The sequence below is a fragment of the Crocuta crocuta genome, unplaced genomic scaffold (genome assembly GCF_008692635.1).
Source record: "Crocuta crocuta isolate KB4526 unplaced genomic scaffold, BGI_CrCroc_1.0 scaffold25, whole genome shotgun sequence".
Lineage (NCBI taxonomy): Eukaryota > Metazoa > Chordata > Mammalia > Carnivora > Hyaenidae > Crocuta > Crocuta crocuta.
Genome location: NW_027532015.1, coordinates 7,581,509 through 7,598,792, shown reverse-complemented (window position 1 = coordinate 7,598,792; position 17,284 = coordinate 7,581,509). Strand labels below are relative to the sequence as shown.

General features: G+C 37.5%; 1 protein-coding gene across 3 annotated transcripts in view; it reads left to right on the top strand.

The window, feature by feature from the left end:
- Positions 1-17,284, top strand: part of UTRN (utrophin) — a 563,065-nt gene that overhangs the window by 415,619 nt on the left and 130,162 nt on the right. For all 3 annotated transcript variants that reach the window (XM_077776104.1, XM_077776105.1, XM_077776103.1), the window contains one exon: positions 7,532-7,688. In XM_077776104.1, the coding sequence (XP_077632230.1) occupies positions 7,532-7,688 (157 nt within the window). The remainder of the gene's footprint in view (positions 1-7,531; positions 7,689-17,284) is intronic.

The following is a 17,284-nucleotide window of genomic DNA, read 5'->3' as shown; positions in this document are numbered from 1 at the left end:
TGCCGTCAACTGGGGCTGGGTGGGAAAGTGTTCTCATTAACAAATATGAAGAGGCAACCTATGCCCCAGGCACCTGCCTCTTTCAGTCCTTAATGAAGGTGATGCCGCTGAATCACACTGAATTTCTGCTCCTTTATTCTTTCCTCCTGGTTCCTCTCAAGCACAGCCTACCCTTACACTGGCTTCTCTCATGAACAAATTTTGTATTTTAATACTTCTGTAAACTCTTCTACTGCCTTTCCATATACTTGAAGGTTGGCTTTCCCCTTAATTGTCCATTTAAAACTCTTTGATAGAGTGTAATTTTCCCATTTTCCTCACCTGGCAGCTGCTGGGAATATTCTGAATATTTAATAACTGCTGCAGACACCAAAAAACCATAATGCCAGCCATAAACTTCCAGTATGGCTTGTGCAGACACACTGGCTGAACAGGAGCCCTGCCACCCAGGGGTAAGAAAGAAGTTGAAAGCCTCCTTGTTATCTTTTAGGCATTGCCGCTGTATCTCAACAGCGTCTCCTTAGAAGTGAATACATCTATTATGTTGCCCTCTACCATTTCTGCCCCCTCCTGAACCGTAAGATACTCCTCTGCTTTCCTCATTGATTCGAGCATCTGACTTCCCTTTTATTCTTCATCTCTTTCTCAGCTGTCATCCTGAGTGTCACTATTTTGACTTCCAAGTTTCTTTTTACTTTGTCTATAAAAAGCCTTTGTCCCTTTCTAAGTCCCACAGACCTGGCCATACCTGGGACTCAGTTGACATCCTGTGTTATCTTGGCATCCCTGAGATGATTAGTCTGCAGGAGACCAAGGGCAGACCGTTCTTCAGAGCACACATTTTATTTTACTATATTCTACTTGGCCATGTGCAACTGAATGCCACTGCTCTTGCCGTGTTAGTTAGAGAAGAGTCTTCTGTTGTATCAAATTGGAATCATTTGCGACATCACTGATAAGTCAGCTTCCCGTTCAAATTAAAGTTACAGCCTTAGTGAAGAGGGTATCTTTCATTAGTTTATTATATACCAGGACCATCTATAGATTTTTACCTAACTTTGTATTTTTAGCCTGTTTATATAATTCATCTATATTGCAACTAGATTGTCTAAAAATGCACATCCTTTAATAATCTCCAGTGTGGAACACTTAGGTTTTTACTCTGTTCGTCCAAACCTGCTTTCCTTTCTCCTAATCTTCAGTTGCTTAAACCCTTCTTCTTTTCAGATTCCCATCAACCCCTTCTACTCCACTTGGATTCCATTTAAATAAGCCCTTTCAGTAATGTCAGGTGAATTTCCTCTTCCCCTTTTATTTCTTGTTTCCCCCTTTTAAGTCTCTGACAATCTGATATCCACACTCCCTATCCCCAGTTCTTGGTTCTGGGTTTTCTACTGTTGTACGAGAAAGTAAAAAATGATGATGTTTCTTCTACTATAATTTGACTGTCTTCTTACAATTAGTGTTGTGATTCTGAATGATACTCTGTCTATGTACCACCATCCCTGCTTCGTAAAGATTTTGATTCCTGGTTAGCTCCCCAAACTTCTCCCTCTGCATGTGGCCTTCCTCCATTCTTTCCTAAGAATGGAGCCATCTGATTTTTGTCCTTTCTATGCATTCAGTATTTCAGATTGTGCTTAATTGTGCTAAAGTCGATGTTGTCATGGCAGGGAAAATTTGCTCTAATTTATCATCATTTTTAGAAAGAGAATGTCTGCCTAAGATTATAATAACAGCTAATGTTTATTGAATGTTCATGCATTAGACCTATGCTGAGTGCTTTACAGGCATTACCTCCTTTGACTATGGTATGGCGATTGGAACTGTGTAATAATATGTGGCTCAATACCTTGTGTTAATATCTTAAATATTATTTTGCAGTCTTTTTGGATAACTTTGAGTACACTTTTTTTTTGAGAGGGAGAGAGAATGCTAAGCAGTCTGCACCCCAACGTGGAGCCCCAGTTGAGGCTCAATCTCACGACCCTGAGATCATGACCTGAGCTGAAATCAAGGGTTGGATACTTAACCAGCTGAGCCACCCAGACACCTCTTGATTATACTTTTAAATACTGAAGTCCAATGTGCAAAATATTCTTTGCAATCTAAAAGCAATACATACAAGTATATATTTCACTTACATTGATAGAAGAGATAATAGCTAATGATTTGAAACTTCAGCTAGAAGATAGACTCTTAGGAAATTTGACAATATTTTTCACTCCTGGGAAAAATGTGAATTGGAAATAAATTCACTAATATGAATGACATGGCTTAAGTTTTTATGTTAAATCTATTTAATTTAGGATTATGTTAATTATCCACTTATCAGCTTAATGATGTTAAATATAGATTCTTATTAACATATGGTTTCAAAGGCCAGTGAAATTGTCAAATCTAATGAAAACAGAGTTCAAAGATAAAATCTGTCTTCCCTTTCTTTTATGAGCCTCTTATAAATTCAGGGCACCCTTTTAAGAGCCCTTAGAGAAGATTAACCTTTAACATCATGATTACATCTAATGTTATCACATTTTACAATGTCACTGACACCACTTTTAGCCTTAGCCAATTGATTTTACTAACTATATTGTAAAACTACTAAAATTTCTTTTTCTTAAGTTGAACAGAGGAAGATTCTGTTCCTCTCTTCTTTCTTTTTTCCCCTCTTGGTTCAGCACTTTATGGTAGAACTTTGTGAGAACATAGAAGTGTTCTGTATCTGTACCATTCAGCGTGGTAGCCACTAGCCACCTGTGGTGTATTGGGTGCTTGAAATGTGGCTAGTGCAACCAATAATGTGAATTTTGAATTTTATTTATTTTAATTAACTTCAATATAAATGGAAATAGCTACATGTTGTTACCATATTGGAAGCACAGCTTTGGTGTTCTTTTCAGCATAGGCTGAATTCCTTTTTCTCCTAGTTTTCTGAACTCCCTTTCTGGGAGCAAGAATAACTCTTTTTTAATGTAACTGGTTATTCTTGCACTAAAGGTATTTTCATTCATTATAACTCGATATATAATCTATGGGTTTCACCGTAAATGAAAAATGAATTTCATTTGTTGTAAACACACCAAATTGAACATTTAATTCTGTGCATTCCTTGCATAATAGGGGACACTATGTATTTGCTCATCTTAATTTGAGGCATTGTAGACTTTGGTGGACCTTCTTTGCAAATGTAGCTTCACTTGTATGTCCAAACAGTTTCTGCCCTCTTAAATGCTGCCCGTAATGAAAGCAATGGAGTGGAATGAGTTTAGACTTTAGTTTGGATCCCAAATTCTCTCCTTGGTTTCCCGAGCAGGTTTCTTCCCCGAGCTGTGGTTCCTTCAAGGAGCTGTTGTTAGGTTTCTTGTATCTTAGTATATTTGGTTTACTTTCCTTTCTTCTAACTTGCTTCCAGGATGTTTTATTTCTGAAATAGTGCAGTGCCTGATACCAGAGTGAGTGCTCTATCAATATTTGTAGTGAATAAGTGAAAAGCTGTATTTTATTTTTATAAATGCCCCTGCTTACTCATTTCCACTGTTTGCTCTCTTTTTCATACCTGTACATTAGGAGAAGAAATAAAAACTTCTTTAAAGCCATAATGGGAAGTAAAGGCTTTTGTGATTTAAAATAGTTATTAATTCACAGTTTCTTCCATAATTCTTTTTCTACTATATTTGAATAATAAGCTGCCATTTTAATGGATTCTTACCTTCTGGGAAGTTTTTCGCATTATATATTTTTAAAAAGCAGCTGCTTGGTGTGGCTGGGTGGCTCAGTCGGTTAAGCATCCAACTTTGGCTCAGATCATGATCTCACAGTCCATGGGTTCGAGCCCCGCATCGGGCTCTGTGCTGACAGTTCAGAGCCTGGAGCCTGCTTCACATTCTGTGTCTCCTTCTCTCTCTGCCCCTTCCCCCACTTGCTCTCTGTCTCTGTCTCTCAAAAATAAAATAAAAACATAAAAAAAATTTTTTTAAAGAAAATTTTAAAAAATAAAAAGCAGTTGCTCATTTAACAACATTGAACAAGCTGTAAAATAAATGATTCAATCTAAAAGGAGCTAACATATAATGCATATTCTGTACACAGGTTGCTAATCTATTCAGTGAAAGTATTTCTTGTTTTGAACATGAAAAGCACCCAAAGAATGAACTGAATCAAGTGAAAATTAGGATAATAAGTCCATTATCCAGAATATGAGTGCCCACAGATATGTGCTAGGTAAAGAAATGGTATGGGGCTCCTGGGTTGCTCAGTCGGTTAAGTGTCCAGCTGTTGACCTCAGCTCAGATCTTCATTTCAGGGTCATGAGCTCAAGCCCCCATATTGGGCTCCATGCTGAGCTTAAAAAAAGAAAAAGAAATGTTTTAAGATTATGAATATATGATTGATGACTGGTCATCTATAGTTACGGGGAAAGGGAAGCTTTAAAATTTTAGAGTTAAAATGAGAAAGGACAAGTATACCAGAAACAAATTTAAAGTTTCTACTTGTGAAGCATCCAACCCAGTGCCCAAGAAAAGGCTTTCATCTTGAAAGATGAAAGTATTGGATTGGAACTAGAACACTGAAGGCTACTACGGAAGATGCATTTATTTGGGCATATGGTAGTAATCCACTGAACACATAGTTATAATCTATTGGAGAATAACCAGAACAGATTTTCCAGGCAAAAATTCTGCCAAATCTAGCTTGCTTTTTATGAAGGAAGAAGGAAGATGCAGAGAAATACGTATACCGATGTATTCTCATTTGTTTCAAAGTCACTTCAGTATCTCTCTTTAAAAACCACTGTCTTCATCTTTATGAAGAGCCCTTCAGGTGCTGGATGCAGTAGATTTCAGTGATCAATTTCATTACTTTGTGCAGTCAAAAGAGTTAACTGCATTGAGAAAAAACATCTCTATGCTCTTCAATACAATGCGTGTGTGTAACTGGATTTCAAAGGAATGTAATGTCGATTTGGTTATTGATTAAAGAGTTAAACTACACGCATTAAAGAAGCAGAATCAAATTATCTAAAATAAGAGGTCAGGGTATGTGCTTAAGTGTTTCGCACACAGAGACTCTGAAGCATGTCTTGATTGACTAAAGGCCTCTGATTTCTAGCTGTCATTTTTTTCTTGCATTTAAAACTACTAGAAAGAAATTGCAATACCTCAGTTGAATATATTTATGGCAAAATGATCTGTAAGTGGCAGAGTTTTCAGTTAATATAATTGAAATTATTTAGTTCTGTTCGGTGACAAGTAAAATTACTGTTTATCAGGGATAGGTAATTACATATTTGGCCTAAAATTAATATGAACACAGGAATGCTGGCACTCAAGCAGAATCAGGATCTCATTAAAGCAAAATTTTGTAAAGTGAGGTCAATCATACCACCTGTAGAATGAATAGAAAAGATTATAAATGCAGGAGAATAACATGAAACTTTTAATCATATAATTCTCAAAGAATTATAAAATACCTCAAACTTCTTTCTGTTATTTATAAATCATTTTTTATTATTTCATACCTAGCTCTTTCGAATAAGATATAGAAGTGTAGGGTTTGAATAGTTTGTTTTATATTAGCCAGCTGATAGTGGAACTATAAATAGATTGGAGGACAGTTGGCCTTTTGTATGTGACTGAATGTTGGTTTATGGTATTTTAGAGATCTATAGAACTCCATTTTTTTTTCTTTTAGCCAAGAATATTGGCTGATAGACCATGGTCATTATTTTATGAACAAGAGATCAACTAGAGATCAGATAGTTGTTCTTCTGAAAACATTATGAACTTTTAAACAAAGACTTAGGATGTTGTTGAATATTCACTACTGGAGTACCACCTAATGTGATCAGTGGGGAAATACTTGTTTGAATTAACTATAGAAGAGCTATCAGCTTTGGGACAGAAGCTCAAGTAAATCAGATGTGTAAAAAGGAAATTATTGATAGAGCTGAGGGACGCTGGAGGCCATACTTGGTTGGTTGGTCTCATATCACTCAGGGAAGGAGCAGTTTTGTGGAAGTGGGGATCATAATGCTAATGTCAAGGTGATAGCTAAATGAGAGGATATGAAACCTGATCAGCAGAAGTTTCTTGCACCTGAAGTTGTCCCAAATGAGTGACCTTTGTTGTATAACAAGGCTGAGGTCTGTTTCCATCAGCCCTGCACCTCTCAGTCTGAAAGGTCAAGGTAATTCCATTTCACACAGTTGAACACTTAAGTCAACATTCACCGTCCGCCCACTGGGATGGTGCAGGGCTGAGTCCCTGGAGTTGTTTCTGACTGATCCCCCTTTTCAAATCCAGCTCATGAGTTGTAGGCTTGAGGCTGAGTAAGTGGGCTTTCTTCAAGGCCCCAAATTTGTGCTTTTATTTGCATTTTTATTTTCAAGGGCTTTTACTTTTATTGATTATTTATTTATTTATTAGTGTTTATTTTTGAGAGAGAGAGAAACAAGGTGCAAGCTAGGGAGGAGCAGAGAAAGAGGGAGACACAGAATCCAAAGCAGGCTCCAGGCTCTGAGCTGTCAGCACAGAGCCCGACACGGGGCTTGAACCCACGAACCTTGAGATCATGACCTGAGCAGAAGTCGGACGCTTAACTGACTGAACCACCCAGGCGCCCCTACTTTTACTGAATGTTAATCACACGAAAATGTATTTCTGAAATATGGTTTCCTGACTATAAAGTTCATAAGTTAAGAATCTGAAGGTACTTTTCTGTACTAAACCCTGAAATTGTTATTGAAGCAAAGACCTCACCTTTAAGCCAGAGTACAAAGTACCGCAATCAACGATTTCTGCCCGATTGTTTTCTGTTCACAGTAGACATTTGTCATTGGACACCAGTCAGCCTTGAGCCAAATAGTGTTCTATGCAAGCAATGGCTAGTTGTTTTGCAACTTTTTGAGGTAAATGCAGATGATGTTGTGCTTTTAGTAATTTATTCAGTTTTAAGGGACATTAAGGCATTAGTAGTTTCCTTTCCTAAAAAATTAATTAGCTCTTTTAGAAAGAAAAATAACATGGGCCTGTTGTACATACTCAATTAGTACATAAATATATAAAAATTAAACGTTTACTATGTTCTCAGATGTAAGCCCATCTGGTATGTATCATTCTATACATTTTATATGCATACAGTTTCTCTTTTCCTCTCTATCACTTTCTTCATATAGCTGGATAAAAGGAGAAGAAAATTATACTTCAGCATGCATATATACTATACATAAGCTACTGAAGCTTGCTTTTATAACTGTATATATTGGAAAGTTTTCTTGGAAGCCTCATATTTATGCCTTTGTGGTGTGTAGTTATCCATTTTGAATTTTGATAGATATTACCAACATATCTGCATAGTCTAGCTTCTTCAAAATAAATGTTTCTTATAGGATTTTTTGTTTTTTTACAAAGAGTCAGCCTCTTTCTTGGATGTGAACATTAGTCATACAAGATTATTAGTGTAAGGCAAGATATATAATTTTCTGAATGCAATTCAGACTTCTAACTGTAGTCATACTACCTCTCCACAGGGCCCATTTGGAGGCCAGTGCTGAGAAATGGAACAGGTTGCTGACATCTTTAGAAGAATTGATCAAATGGCTGAATATGAAAGATGAAGAGCTTCAAAAGCAAATGCCAATTGGAGGGGATGTTCCAGCCTTACAACTCCAGTACGACCACTGTAAAGTAAGTTGACCGCAGATGGTGGGGACCTTTTATGATTCATTTTGATTTTGGCAAAGTAAACACTCAAAATTCTAGACAAATAGCTGAAACAGTCATCGCAGAATTTCATTCCCACGCCCCATTTCTAACTGTCAGTGTTTAGGCATTTAATTTAAGTTGCATGCATCTTCTGAGAAGCGGATATTCTGAAATGTTATCAACTGACACATTAATTCTTAGATCTAGGTATCATTTAAATTCTTTGCCTTATTAGCTTTCCTTTTGTTTATTTAATACTGCTTCATGCCCATTTTCTCATATATTACACATCGGCTTGCTTTGTTTTGTGCGTGTGTGTGTGTGTGTGTATTTTACTCTTTACATGCAATGCAAGTTCTCATTGTAAATCTGTACATTTTAATGTGATGTTAGAATTCTGTCCCCATTGGAAAAATAATGACTAACACATGCATCTTCTAAAGGAAGAAAGGAAGATGTCATCTATGTAATAAATTTGCTTCAAAACGATAAGACCTTGAAGTTTATTTTACTTTGAACCCTTTCGACTTGGTTATTCATATTACCTGTTGGGTAAATTTTCTTTTTCTACTTGAAAATGATAGAGACATAGTTCTAGATAAGAAAAAGAAAACACTGTTGGACTATAACATGTAAAATAACAACAACAACACTGATAGAAGATTTTAAGTCAGTGATTTTGGAAAATCACATTCTCTTTTTTTCAGCTTTCCCTTCTATTAATTATTCATATACTTTTATTTTGTGGATTCAAGTGATGAAATAGAATAACACACAGCTGTTCTAATGGAAGTGCTCTGTTAAGGAATAAAATCTGCTTGTGACTATGTTCTGCTAGTTTTGATTAAAACCTAATTCTTGAGGCATGAAATGATTTTCCTCTTCTGGCCTTCGCAAGTAAAGTGTACTTCAGTGTTTCCAGTAAGTGCTGGTTATGTTCCTTCTAAACCCTTCTCCCAGCAAGGTCACCCTGTTTTAGGTTGTGTTTCACTTAAAGTCATAGAGTTGCTGTGCATGAACCCTTTAGGCCTGGGCATTTGGATAATAAAGATGATACTGACAATGATGCTGATGATAATACTGGTTCATTCATTTGACAAGTTTTACTGAGGGCCTAATGTGCACCAGGCACTATTCTAGGCATTGGAGAATCAATGAACAAAACAAAGTTCTTGCCTGATTCCGAGTAGTAAGAGATAAACACTAGACAAGCAATAAATATATGATACATCCCATAGTCTTAAGTGCCATGAAAAGAGTGAAAAAAGGAGAGAAAGAAGGACGGGAGAGTATTGGCAGCGGAGATGCTGTTTTATGTGGAGAAGATCAGGAAAGTGTCGTAAGTAAGGTGGTTTTTGAGAAGACAACGGATCCAAACATGAGGCAGTAAGTGATGCTTCTCCATGGGGGAAGAAATTATAGGAGAAAGACCCTGGCCATAGAGGCTGCAGTGTTCTGGTCATATTTGAAAAATAGCATGGATACCAGTGTTGTTAAAACAGTTCAGCCAAATGGAAAAGAAGGAGATGGGGTTGCGGTAGGAGGGGGGAAAAGGGATTTGAATCACAGAGGTCTTTGAAAGTCCTTTGTAAGGCTTTTGGCTTTTACTCCAAGTGAGGTGGAAGCTGTGGGAGGTTTTGATAATTATACTGCTGTGATTACATTATATAATACTTACAGGTGAAATTATGAGGAATAAAATATAGAGGAGTTGCACATATTTCAGTAATCTGAGTGGGAGATCATGGTGACTTGAACAAAGGTATAAAGGTGGAGACAGTGAGAAGTAACTGGTTTCTGAATATATTTAGGAAGAACCGAAAGGATGCACCAATGGAGTGGATATGTGGACTACAAGAGAAAGAGAAGGGTTTATAATGGTAGGAATCAAGGGTTTTTGGACAAAGCAAATGGGACAGTAGTTAGAGGGAGAGTATGGGGCCAGGTAATGGCTTTATAAAGATGGGGACTAACTCAACATGTTTCTATGCTGATGGCAATGATCTTGTAAAGTGAGAAAAGCCAATAATGCAGGAGAGAGATTACTGGGTAGGGCATGGGATGGGATCCAGTAGTACCATTGGTCTTGGGTAGGGTGGCAAAGAATTCATTCCTTCTCTAGAAGGTAAGTTGGTAGATTGGCATGTGGGAACATTTAGATGTACTCTTTTGATTGCCTCTGTTTTCTCAACAAATAAGAAGCAAGGTCATCAACTGAATATGAGAAGAAGGAAAACAATGTGGAAGTTTAGGAAAAGAGGAGGTACAAAATGTAGTCTAGAAGTGAGTGAGTTAAACTAGGAATGTAAAACAAGACCAGGGAGCATTATGAAGGGCCTGCTTGAGGCCAATGCTCATGACTTTAAAGTGAGAACAGCCAATGTGAATGTTGTTACTCATCCATGATGAGTTGTCTCACCAAAGGTGAGGAGTCAGTTGGAAAGTTGAATTGATCCAGGCACGTGTGATGGAGCAAGAGAGGGCAAGGAGGTTACAGAAATACAGGGGAGCAATAGTAATGATTCCATGTGGAAGTGAGGCTGGGTAAAGGAAGATATGAAGATATTAGAGAGATGAGAGGATGGTAAAGTAGTGTGAAAAGTCAATGAATTGGACATGGCAGAGGAGCTGAGGATTTATTCAAATTGGGGAACGAGGGAGGGGCACAAACTATAAAGAAAGCAGTTTGTGATCAGAGAAAGGATGCCTGAAATCGAGTTTGTGGAGGGGTGCGTTTATTGTTAAATGACAGTCTCCAGTGTCCTTTTGTGAGAGTGAGCTGCACAGGCAGGGTGGAGAGCAAGGTTCTTGGCGAAGAGTGGATAAGGAGCTGAGAGTCCGCGGTAGCTGCAGTATCATCTACAGGCATAGTAAAATCATCCTCACCAGGAGAAAGAGCCTGATTTGTTCAAAATATTGATTATGAGAAGGAATCATGAGGGCAGTATGGTTAGGGATGAGCAGAGTTTGGAAAAATGATGATTTCACGGTCCTTCTATCTTTTGAGCTTTACAATTGTGCCAAATACCTTTGGTTGGGGCTGAGGAGAGGACTAGTGTGAGTTGGATATAGTTTAGCCCTGCTTTCTAAATTTCTTAGCGCCTACTACCAGGCTTTTCTCTGGTTACTGTTACGTCTTTATCACAATTGCCAGCACTTTGCATGTTGTGCATAATCCAAACTACTGTTGAGAGGTGTTCTTTATCAGTAAGTAGGCCTTAGCAGGAGTTTCCATTTAATAGTCTATACTTCTTTAACTTTGACTTTTGTAGCAGAAAGTTTATATGACTATAGTACAGATTGAGTTTCTGAGTGTAGGGCTGAGTTGTTTCTCACCTCATTGTTTACCCTCCCTGGAAATACTCCGTTGTGGAGTTTCATGTTGATTGTAGATTCTAGAATATGATACTTTATTGTGATCTGTCATGGTCTGCCTTCCAGTTTATCGATGATCAAAAACTACAGGCTTTCTTAATATCATGTATTAATAAATGTTTTGACATAAGCTTCATGTATAACTCTTGAGAACTAAGCAGGCTGTTACGCCAGAAATAAACTACAGAAGAGATTGCAGAGATTGGTGGAGGTGTGATTTAGTGTGCGAGGGCCACATAACAAAGCACCATAGATTGAGTGACTTAGGAGAATTGAATCTTCTCACAGTTCTGGAGGCTAGAAATTCGAAATCAAGGTACAGGGTTGGCTTCTTCAGAGGCCTCTCTCCTTGGCTCGTGGATGGCCATTCTTTGCCTGTGTTTTCACATGGCTTTCCCCCAGTGAGTATCTATATCTTTTAAAACTGCTCAAAATNGGGAGAAGAAGGGGGGAAATGGTGGGGGAAAGGGAGAGAAGCAAACCATGAGAGACTCTTGAATGCTGACAACAACTGAGGACTGATGGATATGTGGGGGAGGGGTGATGGGCATGGAGGAGGACACTTGTGGGGATGAGCACTGGGTGTTATGTGGAAACTAATTTGACAATAAACTATTTGTAAGAAAATAAAAAATAAAAAAAATAAAACTGCCCAAAATACCTTCCTTTTATAAGGACACCAGTCATGTTGGGTCAGAGCCCACGCTAGTGACCTCGTTTTAACTTAACTACATCTTTAAAAACCTTATTTCCAATCACAGTTATATCCCATCAAAAGCAGCCTTCCTTCCCAACTGCCAAGTGCAATGTTTCTAATCACTATAAAATATTTAAGTGAGGGCAGATCACTATGCACTGATACAATTAGGGCAATATTTAAAGATGTGACACCTACCTGTAGTTATTTACCTTTGTTACTAAACTTTGCCAGCCATAATCATTGAATAAGTGTAGTTGAACCTCAGCCTTGCCAATGTTCTAACTTAAATTCTCCATCTGTGTTCTTAAAATTAAAATCCCTTTGGTTGTACATATCATTACTCTGTTTCAGGTCATCTTTTTCGTTCCTGTGTCCTTGGAAATGTCTTTGTCCCCTCCCTTTAGATTCTGTTTATCAGGAACAATCTTTATTTAGACCTGGAATGATCAATTATTAAAACTGAAAGAAGCCCAAGAAATAGTTTAGCCCAATCCCCTTATTGATAGTGGAAGAAAATGAGAATCACAGTGTGTTTTAATGAAATCTGACTTTTCATCCCTCCTTTCCTTTCTCACTTCCAATGAATACCTATTGTTTATCCACATGTCTGACAATTTCTAGAATACCAGAAAGACATGGATACAGAAAACAGACACAGTCCCTGTCTGCATGGAGCTTACAGTCAGGAGAGAGCCTGTGCCTGCCTTTCTCAAGCTTACAGTTTCTCTTTCTTACTGTGTTATGAGAAATCATTTCCAACAAGTATTGTGTCTGAGCTGAGAACTGTATATTGCTGTCCAGAATCTCCTGTTGTCTGCCTACATATCCATTCCTCTAACTCACAGCTTTGGTCCCTTTTTGGCTGATAATTTAAGCATGTTATCAGTTCTTGTCCACTTTTATTTCTGATCTTTTTTCTTTATAAGGAATTCTAGACCTCTTTTCAATTATAAAATTATGATGTAGCTTCAAACAGAACAAAATCACCTGTATGCTATTTTTTTCCCCCACAGGTACGTTTAGCATTAAATTCGATGCCTTTTCTTTTAGTTTTGTCTTTTACTATAAACTGTAGTTTTTTTTCTAATTTCTTGCTATTTTTGGTTTTTAATTGTCCTAGTAAAGCTTTAAAAATCTTTTTAAAGAACTCTTGCTTTATAGCTTAGAAGTACATAGTTGGAATCAAACAAAATCAACCCTTAAATGGCTTGATACTAGTAGTAGGAAAGTTCTTTTGTTCATTGAAATTTCCCCATAGAAAAAGGGGACCTTGTATTTGATTTCTAACTTAACTCTTTTTTGCGGATAGCTTACTGTCTGAATTATCTTATTGAACAAAACAGTATTATGTCAAACTAATGTGACCTAATCTCTCAATATTAAATTAGAATGTCTAGAGATTATCAGATGGATTTTTTTTTGAAGGGGACAAAGAAATTTAACACTGATTTGTTTACTATACCAGGAAGTATGATCTCATAAATTCAAGCCTTGAATGTCATTGTATACAAGTCTTTTAAAGAACAATTTAAAAAGCAATACCGGGGCTCCTGGGTGGCTTAGTCGGTTAAGTGTCCGACTTTGGCTTAGGTCATGATCTCGTGGTTCGTGGGTTCGAGCCCCGCGTCGGGCTCTGTGCTGACTGCCAGCTCAGAGCCTGGAGCCTGTTTGAGAGTCTGTCACTCCCTCTCTCTCTGACCCTCCCCTGCTCACGCTGTCTCTCTCTATCTCCTAGAAATAAATAAAACATTAAAAAAAATAAAATAAAAAGCAATTCCACATGTCTTTCTGTTGTGGATAAGACAGATACACTTTACAAGATGCATCAAAAACCACCTGCACTAATATTACACAAATTAGCACTTAAGATTTACATGAAAAGTTCCAGTGACATTATACACAAAGTATAAAACAAAGCTGTGCCTCAGTACCTTAGGTGGATGTGGGGTTACCGTATGCTAGAAAACTACTGAGTGACTAAACGCTACTTCCAGGGCTATCAAACTCTGGCATCAAAGAGTTATGTGAAGAATTTGAATAAAATAATTGTGAGTAGACATCCGATTAACCTTTGTCCTAAGCACTTGATATTCAAGTTCATTGAAAATTTTCTTTTCTCTTCCACTTTGGATAATGGTATATTATTCTCTCTTCCAAGGCACCTTATGTTGGCCCTTTCTTTTTTTTTTTTTTTAAGTTTCTTTATTTATTTTGTGAGTGACAGGGAGACTGGGGGGGAGTGGGGCAGAGAGAGAGGGAGAGAGAATCTCAAGCAGGCTGTATGCAGTCAGTGCTCAGAGACCTTATAGTTAGCCTTCTGTACAAAGTTTGTTAGTGAATTGGCACATGGGCTTAGGTAGACATGGTTTCAGTTCTCATCTCCTCCACTCGCTAGCTCTGTAATCTAGGCTCTGAGCATATTATTCAACCTCCTCAGTCCTGTTTCTGACCGTGAGTATATATAAATCACTTAGCATCGTACATTTAGTAAATGCTCAGTAAAGAATGGCTGTTGGAGTTCTTTAACCTAGGACTTCTGTTTTCTACTGTGTTTCTTTTTTTAGCTGTTCTGTGTCCACATTTTTTATTTTCCCTCAGATTCATGATGCTTGGGCAACTCTAAGTTTTGATGTCATAACTATATTTATTATTTTAGCCTATTGGTGGCTTCAGAGATAACTTAAACTACTGAGGAAATGGGATAAAGTCATTGAGACAACATTTTTGAGAATTACATAGGATAAGATATGAGTCTAGAGGCTAGAAGATGATTTATTTTTTGTTCTTAATAAAAGAAAACAGCTTATCATGGAAAGGCCAAGCTCATAAGACACGTCTGCATGCACTGCTTTAGTTAACTTATCAAAGATTTATAGGCAAATGATAAATGTTTAACCATGAATCTAATTGCCTTTTAAAGCAATATTTGAATGCTACCATAACTTATAAGTAAAGAAAAAAACTAATATACATTTTCTTACATTTGCATTTGTATGACCTTATCCTGGGTCCAGTCTGCTGTCACTTTTACAGATAACTATGGCTAGAGACTCTGGTATCTCAGATTTATGTGTGCAGTCAACTCCAATACTTAGAGGTTGGTTTATGAGGACTCACTCTCAAAGTCTTCTGGTTCCTACCTGTATTTCTATATTCTAGTCCTTTATATGTGCGTCCATGATTTAATGACACTTTTTCATAACCAGTCTTTGATAACGGCATTGCTAATCACTTCACCATCCATCCACCCACCCACACGATTCACTGAATGTTTTATGTGTTGAAAACAATGTTAAATATACGAAGGGCAATAAGGCACAACCTCTGCACTTCAGTGACACTTTTTAATAATTTTTATTCTGAAAAGCTCTGTGCTTGTGGCTGTATCCAGATGGAATATTATATATTTAAAAGTGGAAGGGATGCTTCTGACACTTTTAGTTAGAATAGTACTATAAGGTCATGTTTCAGATCACCTCATCTGCTTAAACACCTAGCAATTACAACAAAAAAACCACCACCAGGAAACCAAACATGGCAAAATTGAGCTCCAGAACATGGCAGGCATTCCATGGACCAGAAACAAAGCAGAAAAAAGCCAAGTAGTCAGTAGGGTTGATGCTACTGGGGGAAGGTACCAGTCCTGGATGTTGAGTGAGCGGAAAGCCCCATAGCAGTCTCTGCTTAAAATCTTTCTTTGCCACCTTGAAACAAATGACTCACAGACTAGCATGCTTTTTTTCTATCAAACAAATGTCCCACAAACCAGTATTATAACACATCAGTGTATTTTAGACCTTTAATTAAATGCATATGCTTTCTTGGATGTTTTAACCAGTGACTCAGAATATTGATAGGTTTCAGCAACAAAAATGATAAATACTTCGTTTAGTGTTCTCACAACGTATACACAGAGGCAAATTCCTTAAATAATACTAATAAAAATAAGAATATGTTGGGGCTCTGATGATAAAGCATTGGTACAGGTACAGTAAATTGTGGCTGATAGCTCTCCCTATAACTGCTGGGAATTTGTCTTGATAGTTTTGATCATTTTTGTTTTGTTTAAAACTGTCTAGAGTGTATGAGCTGCTTTAATTAAATAAAACCATATTTGGGCACCTGGGTGGCTCAGTTCATTAAGCATCTGACTCTTGATTTCAGCTCAGATCACGATCTTGCCGTTTGTAAGACTGAGCCCTGTGTCAGGCTCTGCGATGACCGTTTGGAGCCTGCTTGGGATTCTCTCTCTCTCTCTCTCTCTCTCTCTCTCTCTCGCTCTCTCACTGTCACGCTCACTCTCTTCTGCTCTCTCCCCCTCTCTCTGCCCTTCCTCGGCTTGCTTTCTCTCTATTTGAAAATAAAATAAATAGCATTTTGAAAACCCCATATGATAACTATTATTTAGCATCTACTGCTGCCCAACAGAAATAGCGCCCCCCCCATTACTCTCCAGGATTAGCTTGTAAAATTAGGCAGAGTCACCTTCCAGTCTTATAAGTATCAGTTTGTAAACCACAGAGCTGTATTATTTTTTCCTCATGTGGGTACATATAATATCCTCAAATATCAAAATAAATTACTACTTTAAAACATACAGTGTTTTTAATGACTTTTAGAATAAATGGATAGAGTTGAATTTTCCCACCTAATGATCTAAATTTTTCATATCATTTTTAAAGTTTTATAGAAATTGGAGTCACTTGTATGCAGCTTCACTTTCAAGAATGGGAGATTATCATTCAGTCCATAATTACTCAGAAAGCACCTACAGTGCATATAGCATTTATTTGTATGTTACGGATTTATTTCAGTCACATACTCGAACATTGGATAAAATTGCCTATACAATTTTTGCTGTTCACTTTGTACTTCATTTTCTGAACAATGTAAATTCTTTTTTCTTTTAATTTTTTAATGTTTCATTTATTTCTGAGAGAGAGAGAGAGAGACAGTATGAGCAGGGGAGGATCAGAGAGAGAGGGAGATACAGAATCTGAAGCAGGCTCCAGGCTCTGAGCTAGCTGTCAGCACAGAGCCCGATGTGGGGCTCAACCCCACAGACCATGAGATCATGACCCGAGCCAAAGTCGGACACTTAACTGACTGAGCCCAACATGGGGCTCAAACCCACAAACTGTGAGATCATGACCTAAACGGAAGTCAGACGCTAAACTGATTGAGCCACACAGGCATCCCTAGGACATTTGGGTCTTAAACTGACTTGTCAAAATATATTTGCAAACTAACTTATTAAAGTAACAAATTCAAACAGTGCCTTTCAGTCAGCAACATGTCACCATTAAATTTAGGGAGTGTGTGTGTAGGATTATTCTCTCTATATAGTAATCTGAGACTCTACTTGCAAATCTGTAATTTCAAGGTCTTGCTGTGTGATGAAGATACCTAATGTGGGAGATTCACCTTATTCTAAAACTGATTAATTTTCAAGTTCCCCTCTAGCCTTTGGCACCTGTGTTGTTCCTTCTTATTAAGTACATAG